Below are 17,615 nucleotides of genomic sequence, written 5' to 3'. Positions count from 1 at the left end.
ACCAGGGCTAGGGCTTTTTCGGTGGCGGCTCCTACCTGGTGGAATGAGCTCCCGGGGGAGATCCGGGCCCTGCGGGACCTTGAGCAGTTCCGCAGGGCCTGCGAAACGGAGCTCTTCCACCAGGCTTTTGAATAGGAGCTGCCGCCCTACTATACCACCACCGTCAAGACATCTGAATGGATGCATTGACGGGGCCCTAGGAAGAACTTGGAATTACATCGGAAAGGCCGTCGCCACTGGATATGGACGCTGAGAATACCAGCTCGCGTTGTGGGGATACCATCTTGGATCTAGGACACTAGTAACTGGATAGAGCACTTTAGTCTTAGTTGTGATGTTTTTATTATGTTTCTATATGTTTTTATTTATGGCTAGACTAATGATCTGGCCTCTGTTAGCCGCCCTGAGCCCACTGGGGAGGGTGGGATATAAGTGTAAAAATAAATAAATAAATAAAATGCCAGACAATCTTAGGATCTCCTGGCTATACTACACACACTGCCATATTATCATCATCATCACCATTGTTATTGTTATTATTCTTATTACGGCTACTAGTACTACTACCACCAGCAGCAGCAGCAGGGCAGAGACCTGATATGCTACTGGAAGCAAGATCTTATGTAAAACAACCAGAGGAGGAACCTGATCAGTCAGTGGAAAACCACGAACATTAAAAAAAAATGGTCTTCAGAACAAAACAGAATCATCACGCAATATTATTTTGAATCAAGGCTGAAGAGTGTAGATAATTTGAAATGAATGTTCGAAATATGGAAAGAAAAGTGTCCCGATCCTACCATCACTGAATAGCAACTGGCAGATCAGTGCCGTTTTATCATGCGAAACAACATTTTCACAGACACAGAGCTAGATGAAAAAAGGAACAACAGCCACTCAAAGGAAGAACACGAAGAATGAGCAATAAATGAAACCAACCAAGGAGTAGTCCATAGAAATGAAGTTGCTCTTGAAGGACCCCTAATTAATAATGAGATATTGACAATAAGAACTGTATTATAGCATTGGAAAAGGTGCAGAAAAGGGCAACTAGAATGATAAAAGGGTTGGAACACTTTCCCTATGAAGAAAGGTTAAAGCGCTTGGGGCTCTTTAGCCTGAAGAAACGATGGCTGAAGGGTGACATGATCGAGGTTCATAAGATTATGCATGGGACAGAGCAGGTAGAGAAAGAGGTACTTTTCTCCCTTTCTCACAATACAAGAACTTGTGGACACTCAGGCTGATTTCGCACAAGGAGCTGTGCCACCGTCGCGCCTCCCTTTGCCCCGTTTTCATTGGTCAATTTCCCACTCAAAGCCACGTGGCCACATTTTTGACCCATGGCATCGCCCGATTTCCCCTGCGGTTTCGTGATCCTCAAAAAACAGGATCATAAAACCGCGGGGAAAATCCGGCGAGGTCGCGGGTCAAAATGCGGCCACGCGGCTTCAAGTGGGAAATTGACCAATGAAAACGGGGCAAAGGGAGGTGCAACGGTGGTGCAGCTCCTTGTGCGAAATCAGCCTCAATGAAATTGCTGAGCGGTCGGGTTAGAATAGATAAAAGGAAGTACTTTTTCACCCAAAGAGTGATTAACACATGGAATTCACTGCCACAGGAGGTGGTGGCGGCTACAAGCATGGACGGCTTCAAGAGGGAATTGGATCAGCATATGGAGCAGAGGTCCATCAGTGGCTGTTAGCCACAAGGTATAGACAGGAACTCTCAGTCTGGGGCAAGTGATGCTCTGTATTCTTGGTGCTTGTGGGGGGGCAACAGTGGGAGGGCTTCCAGTGTCCTGGCCCCACTGGTGGCTCTCCTGGTGGCACGTGGTATTTTGGTGTGACAATGGATGGCCCACTGGCCTGATCCAACATTGGCTTCTCTTATGTTTTTATGTTAACTGAAGGCAAAAATCTTAGGGCATATTAAGAGCAAAATAGACAGACAAAGATCACCTTATTTGAAAGTATCAATGCAGCAAATGAAATGATTCTTACAGCAAGCATAACCGAAACCAAACAGTTGATGTATAGTACAGTGGTTGTAGTAAAAAGAGAACTGGGAATGGACATCAAGAAAAAGGCAGTTATAGATTTTAAAGCAAACCCTAACTGGCAAATGAGATTGGAAGGGGGGGAAATCAACAAATGCTGTTCAGACCTATGCGCCTTAAAATAATTAAAAGAAAGGAAACTCAAGACTGAAAGAAGGAAAGCAAAAGAAATATCAGCTGGATATAAAAACACTAGCCCACGTTGCAGAAAAAAAATCAAAGAATTGTTGTAATATCCAAGATCAAGAGGTGCAACAGTAGGATCCAACAATACAGACACAACTTACAATTTCAGGCTAACGGTTCTTTGTCATTGCCCTAATACCACTCACAATCATTCTCAACAGCACAGGCCTAGGATACCAGTATTCCCCGTATTCCCAGTAGTAATGTATGGCTGCGAGAGTTGGACCATCAGGAAGGCCGAGCGCCGAAGAATAGATGCTTTTGAACTATGAGAGTCTTGAGAGTCCCTTAGACTGCAAGGAGGTCAAATCAGTCAATCCTAAAAGAAATGAACCCTAACTGTTCCCTGGAAGGCCAGATACTGAAACTGAAGCTCAAATACTTTGGCCACCAAATGAGAAGGGAGCACTCACTGGAGAAGACCCTGATGCTGGGAAAGATTGAAGGTCAAAGAAGAAGGGGACGGCAAAGGATGAGATGGTTAGACAGTGTCATCGATGCAACCAACATGAAGTTCAGCAAACTCCAGAGGATGATGGATGATAGGAGGGCCTGATGTGATGTGGTCCATGGGGTCACAACGAGTCAGGCTCGACTGTGCGACTGAACAATAACAACAGGACACCAGCTTTCAAAGACAAGCCTAATGATTTCACACTTATTGTACATGGATGACCTGAAAATGTGTACAAAGTCATCGTCAGAAATCGATTCTTTACTAAGTATAGTTTGAATATTCAGCAAAGATCTAGCAATAGCATTTGGTCTTGACAAGTGTGCAGCGTTAGCACTGAAGGGAGGAAAGACTGTTAAACAAGGAGAAATCAAGATGCCAAAGAACATCAAAACACTGGATTTTGAAGAAAAAATATCTTGGAATTTTGGAAGCTGACAACATCAAATATTACCCTTGTTCAGAAAAATATAACCGATGAGTTCAAAAGATATTGCAAACTAAATTAAATGGAGGCAGGGCCGGCTTGAGGTGTTTCTGCGTCCTAGGCGAGGCTGCCTTATGGCACAGATGCCAACCTCCCGATGGGGCCTGGAAACCTGGAGACCTCTGGAGCCAGCCACCCTTTTGCTGCCGCCACCACCGCCTCCTCCCCCCCACCGCCGCCACCACCAAAGGGGGGGAGAGGGGAGGCACAGCTTGGCGCCCCATCCAGGGCCCGGTGCTCTAGGCGAATGCCTAGTTCGCCTAGTGGATGAGCCGGCCCTGAATGGAGGCAAACGGTAAAGGGATTAACGTGTGGGCAGTCCCAGTTCTAAGATACACAGCTGGCATTATTGATTGGAAACAAACAGAATTATAAGCAAAATAGATCACAGAACTCACAAGATAATGAAGATGCATCACTCACTGCACCCTAGAAGTCATGTTGATCATCTTTACTTAACAAGGAAATTAGGTGGAAGAGGTCTCCTGAAAGTTAAGCAAGCAGCTGAAGAAGAAAAACAAGCAATGACTGACTGCAACAAGAAAAGCAAAGAGAAGCTTCTAGCTGAAGTGTACAAGGCAGTTATTTAAGGTGACAAAAAAACAAAGATTACAAAAAAGACTGAAATCAAAGCTCACTTTGACAACCAGAAGGGAAAGCACTCGCATGGGCAATATTTGAAAGACACAGAGAACAAAGCTGATAACAAAAACGCCTGGAAGTGGCTCCAAAATGGACACTTGAAGAAAGAGATGGACTCATTCCAGCCGCACTCAAAACGAAACGTACAAAAGCCGAGATTCGGAAGACTGGTGATGAGAGCAAATGTCGACTTTGCGAGACAAAGGATGAAACAGTCGACCACATGGTCAGTGCCTGCAGTAAAACTGGTCAAGAACGCCAGTAAAATTGCTCAAATTGATAATAAGGAACACCACGATAGAGATGCAGCTATGTTGCACTGGAATCTTTGCAAGAAGTATGGCTTACCATCAGCCAGTGTTAGCACTGAAAGGAGCACAAACCAGATAAGGGCACTTGCATGGGCAATATTTGAAAGACACAGAGAACAAAGTTGAGAATGAAAACACCTGGAAGTGGCTCCAAAATGAGCACCTGGAGAAAGAAATGGAAGGACTCATTCTACCTTGTGCCCTTGGACTGGTGCTAAAGTCAGCATTTCAAGTTTAAGCCCATCATGTACATCTCTTGAACTAAATCCATGGTGACATTTTTTTCCTTTTATGTTGGGCTTCACTCTTTTGATCATCAACCCATACCCTGTTATTTTGGGCTGTAGCTTACAGGCTATAATCGGCATGAAAATTATACTGCCATGATATGCGCTTATCTTACTAAAGCATACTAAAATCAATGGCCCAGCATCATTTCCAAAGGCATCCGTGGACGTCAGTCATTCAGTTCTCAATGATTTTTCTTCCACATGAGCCAAGCCAAGCCATTCTTTATGCTACTACAGAGCTTCATCCATTTACTGCTTCTCCCCTTTCTCTTTCCAGGAAGGCACTCAACAATTATTTTGCTCTATCTAGTTGGACCAGTCCACCCATAGGTTGCTTGTGCTGTAAACACAGCATTTGTTCACTGATACACTAGTGGCAATCTTCCACCCAGTTAATAGTTAGACGTACTTGCATTTTGATTGCTCTGAAACCTTACCACCCAATCCCAGGTGCGTTCCTTCATCAATCATACTGAGTTCATGGAGCACCACACAAAAGTAAATATCCACAGGACCAGTGTTCCCTCAAAGCTGAGTTAGTGTGGCTTCCGGTTTATGGAGCAGCGATGGTGGACGTTCTCCCAGGACCGCAGGGGAACGATCCGCACACCAGCGGGTTGGAGGGGTGCTACCTCAAGTAGCACCCCCACGGAGCCTTTGGGATAGGCTCCAGGTCAGAGGGCTTTTGAGGGGTAGCCTCTTCAATGGCGTAAAGCTGGAGAATTTGAGGCTCCCCACTGCCCTGACGGTCTGGCCGCTGCGTGGCCTTCGGGCACAAGCTGGTTTGACCGGGACAAGTGCTGGAGATCGAGCGGAACAGCATTGAAGCAAGCGAGGTCAGAGAAATTGACCGACAATGAACATGAGTTCAAAGTAAGCGGACTATTGTAAAAAGAAAATTACCCCCCCCCGTGGGAAAGCGGATCGCAAAGAGGGACGCCTCTTATGTGAAAAGACTGATAAGCAAGACGAAGGGGGAAGGGGGAGGAAAAACAGCGAGTGTGTTTTGGGAGGCTTAGTTGATTGCTGACAGCGTGGGAGCCATCTTTAGAGTTGGAGGGAAGCGTCAGAAACTGTAAACAAATCGTAAAAAATGGCTGCCATGCAAAGAACGCTGAAAACGAAACCGCCTGGCAGCCAGAGCCCAAAACCAGAAGAGGGAGCAGACGTCATGAAAATGCTAGTGGATATGCTCAAGCCAGTGATGGAGCAACTTGATGGTATTAACCAGCAACTGACTGTAATGAATAAAAACTTTGCATCTCAGCACCTCCAACTGAAAGAAACGGAGAAGAAGGTGGAGCAGGTAGCTGGGAAACTTAAGGAGTTGGACACCAGAAAGCAAGAAAATGATGAAAAGAATGGGAGAAGTGGAAACAAAGCAAAATCTACAAGAAAACCATTTGTTACAGCTGCAGATGGAAAAAGCCAACATGATTCTCAGATTCCAGGGAGTTCCTGAGGCAGAGAAGGAGGATCTGAGGAAGATACTTAGTGAGATCATCGCTCCAGCAATAGGCTTAACAGCAGATGAACTAGTAAAAGAGATGGAGACGGCTTATGGGGCTTACTCCAATTACACAGCCTGCCTGGAGAAATTGTGGTCAGATTCTCAAGAAGACAGACCAGTGATGCTATTTTAAAGGCGACATCTAAGCAGAAGACCAGACTGCTAAACCACCTCCATTCCTGCAAACAACCTAAGCAGAAGACCAGACTGCTAAACCACCTCCATTCCTGCAAACAATAGAAACAGAGCACGACCAGCCTGGCTCCATTGGGATACAAATGCCTCATAATAAAATAAATAATAACATGTGACTTTGTTCTGGCATTAACAAATTGATCTTCCTCCTGTATCTTTGCTTCCCCTCGACTTTTGTACAACGCTCCCAGCTCGGCGTATTGAATTTTTTGACTGATGTGAGCTACCTGGGAAGACAACGGTTGCCTAAAAAGCAGGCTAGAAAAAATAAATCAGGTCTGGGACTACAGCCTTAATTTACCAGAACCCGTTAATTTTTAAGTGATCGTGTGTTAGACCCATTTCGTGTGAACTCATTTGTTTAGAAAAGTCATGAATCCACATGAAACAAGCCTGGAGAAGAGCTTTCCCCTTGGGGGGGGGTCAAACTCAATAAAATGAGTAAATATGACCATTTTGACAACTGATAGAAGCCTATCGTAAGCTGCCCTGAGACTCTTTCAGGTAGTGAAGAGTGGGGTATTAATCCAATCTCTTCTCTTCTTCTATTAAGCTGCTCACAAGACAGACTCTCCTTTGCTTTCCCCTTCACTAGCTATTAAAATGATGGGCAAATGTACCAGGATCCTAAGAACACGAGAGAAGCCAATGTTGGGTCGGGCCAATGGCCCATCCAGTCCAACACTCTTGTGTCACACAGTGGCCAAAAAGACCAGGTGCCATCAGGGGGTCCAGCAGTGGGGCCAGGACACTAGAAGCCCTCCCACTGTTGCCCCCACCCAAGCACCAAGATGACAGAGCATCACTTGCCCCAGACTGAGAGTTCCAAGAATGACTTGTGTTTGCATGTGTCAGAGGGCAGCCATATTGGTCTGCAGTAGAACAGCTAGACGTGAGCCCGGAAGCTTCTGGACTTGAATCTACCCTTCGTTTCAGCAGTGGATTGCCACAACCTAGACTGTGGTTGCAATTTGTGTAAGTTTGAGGGTTCCTTGCCAGACAACATAAGGGATGTTTGTTCGGGCCCGTATTTACAGTAGGGCATCTCGGGGCTGGCCCCCCAACTTACTGGCAAGGCCCCAAGACTTCCCATTCAGCTCAGGGCCCCTGAGTGGCAGTGGGTGCGGGGAAGCAGCCGGGTATTCCTGCGCAGCTGTCCAGTGCAAGGGACCATATTAAATCGCCTTTATTTAGATTAGCCAGGGCCCCCTAAGAAATTTAAATGCCCCCCGACTAAAAAAACCCCTGGCCATGGGCCGGTGTTTGTTCTAGAGAGCCCTGATCTTGTGGAACCAGTAGCTTTCTTGGCCATCATCTCATCATACCCTAAAAGAAACGTAGCTATTTGGGATTATATACGTTGGTTGATAAAACAAAAGAGCATGGATTGCTCTTCCATCTTTTATGTCAGATGCTCGCCGTTGTACAATAACTATGACTTTTTTTATTTGCAAGAACTATTAGACATAGTTCTAGCAGTTTCCCCCTAACGTACAATTACTCGATAAAACAACACTGTGGAACAATAAAATATTAACTCCTTCATTTGTATGCTAAAGGCTATGTTTGCTTGTTTTTTAAAGCCCATTAAAAAAAAAAAGGCTGTAAACTCCATTGCCATACCGTACTGTTTCCAGTCCACATTTGAAGGCAGATTCTTCCACAGAATAAGATTGTTGAGTTGGTTTAAGTACGAGGGCAATGCGTGGAACCCTTTCTGATTATACCATGCCTAAAATATAAGAAAAGATCATTTTAGAACCTGGAAGGACCACGTTCGAAACCTCACCGTCTCAAGACCAGAGTATAATTTTATTTATTTATTTCATTTATCATCCGCCATTCTTGCAGAGACTCCAGGCAAACTGTTTGTTATTGTTGTTGTTCAGTCACACAGTCAAGTCTGACTCTTTGCGACCCCGTGGACCACATCACGCCAGGCCCTCCTGCCTTCCGTCGTCCTCCGGAGTTTGCTCAATTTCATGTTCGTTGCATCTATGACACTATTTAACCATCTCATCCTTTGCCGTCCCCTTCTTCTTTGACCTTCAGTCTTTCCCAAAACCAAACAAGGACCCATGGTAAGTAGGAAAACCAACATACAACAAGTACCGTGCACTCACTGGAGAAGACCCTGATGCTGGGAAAGATTGAAGGTCAAAGAAGACGGGGGACGGCAAAGGATGAGATGGTTAGACAGTGTCATCGATGCAACGAACATGAAATTGACCCAACTTCAGAGGACGGCGGAAGACAGGAAGGCCTGGCGTGATCTGGTCCATGGGGTCGCAAGGAGTTGGACTCGACTGTGCGACTGAACAACAACAACAAATAGGTCAGAAACAACTTGACGGCACGTCACACACACACATACGGGCCATTCTGGCTCCTTCCCAGGGTATATATGCTTGTTGACAAATATGAGAAGCGGAGCATGGGCCCAAGACCCTTTTGCTTCTAGCTTCTCTCCTAACCCCACCCCTGTCTAAAATGAGGATAGTGAGGAAGATAGATAACCAAGGGTGTTTTTTTTTAAAAAGTTACATTACTAAGGTCATTCAGGATCCTGCTACTTTCTGAATGTGACCCTGCTTAGTGACAAAGAAAATGTGCTTTCCTATTAGTCAAAACTCTGGAACTAAACAATCCATTCTTAAGTATCTGCGTATTATTTTTCATGCAGGCAGCTAGGGGTTTTTCCCCAATATATTTTTTAATTATGAAATGGTGTTGACTGACTCATCTTGCCGTAGAAGGGAATAATTTGCAATGTTCCGGTCAGAGATTTTCTAGATTGTAATGAATCATACAGTGGCTCTCTTATATCCCAATTCCCCATTTTTCTTCATAAAAGTCTGAGCAAACGGTACACTGACTGTCACGTTTCCAGGTCCAAAAGGTCAAAAGAGAAGTGTGGTCATTAATTACAGAAAGGTTAATTCAATAAGTTGATACGACATCAATCAAAAGTCACTTTGAGGTTAGTATTTTAGATAATACAGTGGCCTTTTTAAAAACTAAGACACAATTGTGTTCTGCTCAGGGGGATAAAAAAAGGAGGGAGATTACTCAACAACAACATGGTTGTAATTTATTGTGGCACTGATTATGGGGGGGAGTGTGTTCCGAAGTTCCTAAAAATAATGAGAAAAGCTACTTGGCGGGTCATGTCGGAACAAGCTGGAATACATTGTCGGTAAAGAACATAAAAATATAGTCAGGGAGACACAACATATTTGCTACTCATATTGCCTTCATTGCCCATTTTGGCACATCACCAATGGAAGGCGTTACAGGAAGCATAACAGAATAAAATGGTAAAAAGTAAGCAAACCAAAGTCTTTATAAATATAGTTGACCTTTCTATAAAGAGGTTCAGTTCGACCAGATTAACGGTAAAGGAAAGGTTCCCGTGCTCAAAAACCAATCGAATCCGACTCTAGGGTTGCGGTGCTCATCTCCGTTTCAAAGCCGAAGAGCCAGTGCTGTCCGAAGAACGCTGTTACCTTCCCACTGAAGTGGTACCTATTTATCTACTTGCAATTTCTTGCTTTCGAACTGCTAGGTTGGCAGGAGCTGGAACTAGAGATGGGAGCTCACTCCAACATGCGGCACCCGGGTCTCAAACTGCTGAACTACTGACCTTCCACAGCCTGCAGTTCAGCGTCTTAACCACTTGAGCCACCATTAGTTGCAACTATATCCCATTTCTCATTTCCAGTTTTCCACTTTCCGATGTTGAGAGTTTTGGCTATCAGGAATGGCTGCTTTGCCCTGACCTGGATAGACCAGGCAAGCCCGATCTCATCAGATCTTGGAAGCTAAGCAGGGTCGACTCTGGCAAGTACTTGGATGGGAGACCTCCTTGGAATAGCAGCAGTCGGGAGGCGGGGGCAGGCCTTACTCAGCCACCTCTCTGAATATCCTCCAGGCCCCCAGTAGGGGTCAGTCACCAGAGGTCACCATGACTTCCAGGTGCACACTCACACACACACACACACACACATCTAAAAGAATACAGGAATGTTTGTTTTATCAAAGCTTGGGAATAAAAGGACTCCCTACAACCATTGCCAACCTCAAGCAGCAAAGGGTTGAGTTGCTTGTTGGGAGAAGTGTTGCCATTCCCTGTCTCAGACAAAGGGTTAGAAGGTTCTGGAATGTCCACATCTAAAACTTCAAAAGGATTCATACTAGCAATAGAAGACTTAGGAAAGGTTGGGGGGAAAGTATATAATTGGGGGGCGGACCATACAGGGTACAAGCAATCCCCAGTGTGGCAGCCAGGAGCACCACTCCACCTACCAATCTCTTACTCAGCACCTACTTTCCTCTTGACTCTCGGGGATAAAGATCAATGTGTCTTTTTTTTAAGACCCCCAAAGGGGATTTTTTTTTTTTTATAATACTACATAAACTACAAAGAAAAGAAAGAAGGGGAGCTACAACTAAGGAGAAAGAAAAGTAACCCACACTAAACTAAAAACCCAACAGTAGGAGATCATTACCCTGTTAGATTGCAATTAGTAATGGGGGAAAAAACAATATACTTTGTGAGATCCTGTCTTTCTAAGCTTATGTGTTAGTTTGTTACTTGTTATGAGAAGATTTCCAGAGCATCTCCTCCAGCTCTCTTCGTAAGGACAATTTTCAGAGTCTTTCTGCGCTTACATCTATGCTAATTCTCTCTAAAGTCTTGATGGCTTCTTAGACGTTCACTCGAAATTCTGCAACCCTTCTCCATCTCCAAGGCTGTTGACCAGGAAGCTCAAGGCGTTGGAGCAAGACAGCACCAGCACGGAGGTGACCACCACAATGACAGGTCGTGTAAAAGCAAGGTCCACAATGTGGCCCTTTCTGTGCCTGTATTTTGCCTTGGTATCTGGGTGCATCCTATTCTTCCACTCTGCATTCCCTCCTGCTTTCAAGTCCGGCTTGTGTCGGGGCTTTTTCTTGTTTCTGCATTTGTTTTACAGGAATCTGCATTCAGACCACTTCCAGCACACGGTTGCCTCGTAGCTACCCAAACTCCTTTTGCTGGGATCCTTTGTTCTCACCCACTTTCGAATCACTAATCCTTTCCAAAGTAGAATTGTTTCTGCGGGTATTTGAGCGCTGCCCGCTGCCCTCCCCTGGTTCTGCCTCTCTCTCTTTAGGTTGACTCCCCTTTCCTGTTCTGTTTTCTTTCCCTCCTTCTCCAAAGTCAAAAGAGGACACGTGCCCTCCCACTCAGGCAGACTTTTAAAAAGGCAGAGAGAGCATAAGAAGCAATCGGTAAATATAAAGGACTAGGGGTTTCCCTGCTCCTAAATGTGTCAGTCTTGCATGTGTGGGTCTGGATTTTCCCCTCCCCTCCCTTTCTTTTTGCAGAATCCCGGAGGGAGGGAGGGAGAGAGGGAGGTAGGGAGGGAGGGAGGAGAGCTTGCTTTGCTGGGCTGCCTCAATTGTATGGGAAAAATGCCAAGCTCCTTTAAGGCCAACCAAGTTTTGTTCAATGTATGAGCTTTTGTGTGCCTTGCTACAGTGTGTGTGTGTGTGTTCTGTTGGGCTCCTTATGCTGTATGTGTGTGTGTGTTGTTGGGCTCTTTATGCCAGGGCTCTCCTGGGTGCAACTGGGTTCCCTCCCCCTTTTCACTGTATTCATGCCCTCATGATCCAGTCTTTCTCAGTAGGAAAGCCATATGAACTATTTAGAAGAGGAATAACAACAAGCCAGTGAGGTGGATTAGGCTGAGATTGCGTGTCCAAACCAGATTCACCCAGCACATTTCCTTTGTAGGAAGTTGTAGTTATTTCTCTGGGGGATAAAACTAAAGTGCAATTTAGGGACACATTCAGCGGTGCCACTGCGCTAGGTCGTGTAATGTATCGATCTCAGACCACGTGCGTGGCAAGGGCTCCACACGGTCAGGCGAAACGTCCGAGCTTCGCTCCAGAACACAATGGACTAAGCGGATCCTAGCTGCACCAATCGGTGAGCTAGGCTCCAGGCTGAGAGCCCATGGAACTCTCAGCCACTGTAAATAACCAATCACTAGAGTGGGGTGTGTTTTGGGTGTGGGGTTTTCAGGGGATATAAACTGGCCTGCGAGCCGGCTAGTTCGTCTTGTTCTGCACTAATAAAAGTATGAGAACTGAAATCACTCGTCAGTCTCTGTACTTTCCAAAGAGACAGTGAGGGACGTGGAGGCACTCCATGAAATTGCTGAGCGGTCGGGTTAGAACGGATAAAAGGAAGTACTTCTTCACCCAAAGAGTGATTAACACTTGGAATTCACTGCCACAGGAAGTGGTGGCGGCTACAAGCACGGACGGTTTCAAGAGGAGATTAGATTAGCATATGGAGCAGAGGTCCATCAGTGGCTATTAGCCACAAGGTATAGCTAGGGGCTCTGGGGCAAGTGATGCTCTGTCTTCTTGGTGCTTGGGGGGGGGTCAACAGTGGGAGGGCTTCTAGTGTCCTGGCCCCACTGGTGGACCTCCTGATGGCACTGGTATTTCTGGCCACTGTGTGATACAGAGTGTTGGACTGGATGGGCCTTTGGCCTGATCCAACATTGGCATCTCTTATGTTCTTATGAGAGGGAAGGAAGGTAAATGTGATGAAAAATCCTCCCACCCTAAGGCTCCCAAAGGAGCTCAGAATAGCAATAGGAGAGTTTTCCCCAACACTCTCATTTTGTACATGCCCACTTTTTTGGAATTCCCTTTGGGCAACTGTTCTCTCTATAAATTCCTCTGTAAATGTGTTATGTGCTGGGTTATCTGTATAGCTTTGTAAGCGTGAGCTTCGGTCACAAGCTCCACAGACAATCAACATCCTAAACTAAGCAACCGGATTGGTCGCTGTTGCTAAACACACCCATCCAGAATGACTCTGACCTTCGGCAGGAACAATTCCTATTGGTCCCAAGCACTCATCAGTGATTGGACGTTATTGTTCCAGGGGTTTCCCTGGTGCAAACTGTATATAGTTGGATTATTCTGTGTGTTTGTTGTGTTCTGAGCTAATTAAGAAATCACTTGTTTGGAACGCTGCCTTGATCTCAGTAAATAATACAATGCTTCTGTTTTAAATTTCCGAAGCAGATTGCCAATCACACAAGTTTGGTTTTAGGAATGCTACTGCTTTTTTTCTTATTGCTGCTATTAAGTTTTAATGATTTCTTTTCTGATCTGTGAGATGCGATGCTTAGAGTATAATGACTATACAGGAAGATATAAAACTGCCTTCTATCTGCTGGTCCATAGCATTATTATCCAGCCTTTCTTGCAAGGAATTCAGGGTGGCTTCCTCCCTTTCCTACTTAATCTTAGAACAACCCAATTAAGTAGGTCAGGCTGAAAGACTGGCCCAAGGTCACTCAACCTCAATCTCCCAGACCCTTGTCTGACACTTTAATCACTTTACAATACTCAGGGTATAAATCCATCTGCCACCACGGCCATCTGCATTGAAAGTGAAGAGGACCTAAAGAGCCTCTTGCTCAGGGTAAAAGAGGAGAGCGCAAAAATGGGCTTGAAGCTCAACATAAAAAAACCCTAAGATCATGGCATCCGGCCCCATCACTCCTTGGCAAATAGAAGGGGAAGTCGTCGAAGTAGTGACAGACTTCACGTTCCTGGGATCCCAGATCACCGCAGACTGTGACAGCAGCCATGAAATTAAAAGACGCCTGCTCCTTGGGAGGAAAGCAATGGCGAACCTAAACAGCATGATAAAAAGTAGAGACATCACCCTGCCAACAAAAGTCCGCATGGTCAAAGCAATGGTATTCCCAGTAGTCATGTATGGCTGTGAGAGTTGGACTATAAGGAAGGCCGAGCGCCGAAGAATAGATTCTTTTGAACTATGGTGCTGGAGGAGACTCTTGAGAGTCCCTTGGACTGCAAGAAGAACAAATCAGTCAATCCTCAAAGAAATCAACCCTGACTGTTCCCTGGAAGGCCAGATAATGAAACTGAAGCTCAAATACTTTGGCCACCAAATGAGAAGGGAGCACTCACTGGAGAAGACCCTGATGCTGGGAAAGATTGAAGGTCAAAGAAGATGGGGACGGCAAAGGATGAGATGTTTAGACAGTGTCATAGATGCAACGAACATGAAGTTGAGCAAACTTCAGAGGACGGCGGAAGACCGGAAAGCCTGGCGTGATCTGCTCCATGGGGTCGCGAAGAGTCAGACTCGACTGTGCGACTGAACAACAACAGCAATTCTCCAAGGTCTCAGGCAGAGAGTCTGCCCTGCATCGCTAGGACAGGCTTTTAACTGGAGATACTGGGGGGGTTGACCTGGGCCATCATACATGTAAAGCTATGACTCTGCTAGATTTTACTGCACAAAAACAACTAATACATGCTTGGAAATAGATTTTACAAAACTTAATGTCTACAAAAGATAAAGACTGCAGACAAGATGTTACCACTGCATGCTTTGTATTTTGTATTACATTTCACTACAGTGGTTTGTATAAACTGGGTGTGGGGGGGAGCATTTGAAGAGAAAGTCTCAGTAAAAGAAGGACGGAAGTTATAGATCTGTTGGGTGGCTTCCTCCCTTTCCTACTTAATCCCAGAACAACCCAATTAAATAGGTCAGGCTGAAAGACTGGCCCAAAGTCACTCAACCTCAATCTCCCAGACCCATGCCTGACACTTTAACCACCATACAATACTCAGTCAAGGTATAAATCCATCTGCCACCACCGCCATCTGCACTGATCTACAGCAATTCTCCAAGGTCTCAGGCAGAGACTCTGCCCTGCATCACTAGGACAGGCTTTTAACGGGAGATACTGGAGGGTTGGGATGAAGTTGAGCAAACTTCAGAGGACGGCGGAAGACCGGAAAGCCTGGCGTGATCTGCTCCATGGGGTCGCGAAGAGTCAGACTCGACTGTGCGACTGAACAACAACAGCAATTCTCCAAGGTCTCAGGCAGAGAGTCTGCCCTGCATCGCTAGGACAGGCTTTTAACTGGAGATACTGGGGGGGTTGACCTGGGCCATCATACATGTAAAGCTATGACTCTGCTAGATTTTACTGCACAAAAACAACTAATACATGCTCAATGAAATGTATTTGACTTGAAAATAGATTTTACAAAACTTAATGTCTACAAAAGCTAAAGACTGCAGACAAGATGTTACCACTGCATGCTTTGTATTTTGTATTACATTTCACTACAGTGGTTTGTATAAACTGGGGGGGGACCATTTGAAGAGAAAGTCTCAATAAAAGAAGGACGGAAGTTATAGATCTGTAGAGCTTACCTTAGCTATTAGCTTATCGTGAGGCTTCTTTGCTCTTGCGATCTGTGGTTCAGTAGCTGGTGTCTCTCCAAAAGACCAGCCTCCAAATCTGATCATGCAAAAGGAGACAACAGCAGATTGTCAGACAGCGGCTATCAGTTCCTTAGTAGGATATGAAGGAATATTAAGAACTGCCTTCTATTACCAGGACATCAGATGAAGAAATAAAGTTCTGAGATGTAAGACAGAAATGACCACAGACTGTCCACGCAAGTCCGAGCAAACATGGAACAGTGAGGAACGTTCTCTAAAATATTTCTGTTTACCTTGCTTTGTTAGGAGGCCTGATTAAGTACTCTTCAATGTTGAGGGCTGAAAGGTTGTACAGGGTATGCCCTTTCTTGTTCTTCATATAGGGGGCAGAGATATTGAATGCTGGACATGTCTGAAAAAACCACATACGTCAATCAGTTTTGGAAAGTCAAAGCATTTTATTTTAAGCTATATATTTTTTTTTAAATCCCTGCTGGAAATTCACACCTTCCTTCTCAGCACCATCCTAAACAGAGTTATGCCCTTCTAAATCCACTGAAGTTAACAGGCTTAGAAGAGTACACCTCTGCTAAGAATTGCACTGCCAATATACTGATAAGTGTCAAGAACCGTTCAATGTAGTAGGCTCACAGGGACTTTTCAACTTTCCCATGCTTTCAAAAGCTGTTCTCAAAAGCCATTCGTAGAGACATTCCTTGATAAGCAAGGAAAGAAGACTGGCAACTTCTATGCATGTACGGAAGAACTTCGTATGCACACATGGAACTCTTTGGGTCCTTCCCAGACTCTGTATTTTGTACATTTCAGAATTCCTGTTATGTGTCCCATCATCGTGACCTCGCTGAATAGGATATAGGCAGGGGTCATTTCCTGCAGGAGCGCACAGGAGCAGAGCTCCGATAGTAAAGAGCCCAGGGGGCGGGCACATGCAACAAGCCCCACCCCCTGCTCCCAGCAGCCCTCAGTCAGAGCAAGAAGCAGCCAGGTAAGTTGCAGAGGCCCCCCTCTCCCCCGGTCCAAAACAGTCCAGTGGCACCTTTAAGACCAAGTTTTATTCAGGTACAAGCTCTCCCTCCTCTGCGAGGACAGATCTGCTTGTTTCCCCCCCCCCCCCAAATAGCTAGCAATCCAAAACAGTCCAGTGGAGCCTGAGCGGTGGGTGTTGCCTTCTGACACACTTCCGGTGATGTCAGGGGGTGTGGCATATGCAAATAAGTTATGCTAATGAGTTATGCTAATAACCTCCTGCACCTCTTTTTCTACAAAATGACCCCTGGGTAATTCAGACAAATAAATGTAATAACTGTTGCAATCACCTGAGTCAGCTTTGAGGAAAAGATCAAAAACTTCATTGCTTTGATTTTGGGAAGAATCAAACAAATGCAAACATTGTGAGACTTTTACTATTAGCATCCGTCATTTCCTAAAGCTGGAATTATTGCACAGAGAAGTAACTAGGATGGGCAAAAGGAAATTTTTCTTTACACAGAGATGGATTAAAATGTAGAATTCTCTGCCAGAGGATGCAGCGGTGGCCACAGAAATATATAATTTAGGATACGTCTCTCAGTGGCTACTAGCCTTGATGACTGAGGGGAACTTCCATGGTCAGAGGAAGTAAACCTCTGGATCCTGGTGTCAGGAGGCAACATCAGGGGAAGGTCTCAGTCTTTATGCCCAGTTTTTGGCCCTCCAGAGGAACCAGCAGGATGCTGGTTTGTGTTCAGTGGGTAAGATGGATAGTTTCCAGATTCCCCTATATTATTGGAACTGAAAGATACGTTGGCATAGTCTATAATGTATTTACTCAAATGCAAGGCTATGTGTTTCCAGGTATGCTGTCAAAAAAGAGGAGGTCATCTTACATTCATATACAAGTTATAGTTATGGCCAATAATTAAAAAAAAACACATGGGGGTATCTTATGTAAATATGGTATATGCTGGCATAGTAACATGTTTCTGCTGGCAGAGATATAATGGGGAGAAAGTAATCAGAGGAGAACATATTAAGACCCCCGCTGGATCAAACCAAGGGTCCATTTAGTCCAGCATCCTGCCCCACAACAGAGCTGTTCTTATGAAGGCCTCAGCCTCTGTGCCCTGTTGTTGGCCCTCCAGAGGAACTGGTTGGCCTCTGTGTGAGATGGGATGCTGGATTAGATGGACCACTGGTCT

The 17,615-nt window shown here is 45.2% G+C and overlaps 1 protein-coding gene across 1 annotated transcript in view; it reads right to left on the bottom strand.

Annotated features, from left to right (window-relative positions):
* ABCA13 (ATP binding cassette subfamily A member 13) overlaps positions 1-17,615 on the bottom strand; it is a gene marked incomplete at its 3' end in the record, with an annotated part of 314,376 nt that overhangs the window by 29,040 nt on the left and 267,721 nt on the right. The window contains exons 42-44 of the mRNA XM_015425808.1: positions 15,711-15,829; positions 15,406-15,493; positions 7,758-7,866 (exon numbers count right to left, since the gene is read on the bottom strand). Coding sequence (XP_015281294.1) covers positions 7,758-7,866; positions 15,406-15,493; positions 15,711-15,829 — 316 coding nt within the window. The remainder of the gene's footprint in view (positions 1-7,757; positions 7,867-15,405; positions 15,494-15,710; positions 15,830-17,615) is intronic.

The sequence above is a fragment of the Gekko japonicus genome, unplaced genomic scaffold, assembly GCF_001447785.1.
Source record: "Gekko japonicus isolate JY-2015 unplaced genomic scaffold, Gekko_japonicus_V1.1 scaffold2006, whole genome shotgun sequence".
In the NCBI taxonomy this organism is placed as follows: Eukaryota; Metazoa; Chordata; class Lepidosauria; order Squamata; family Gekkonidae; genus Gekko; species Gekko japonicus.
This window is presented reverse-complemented; position numbering and strand designations above follow the sequence as displayed.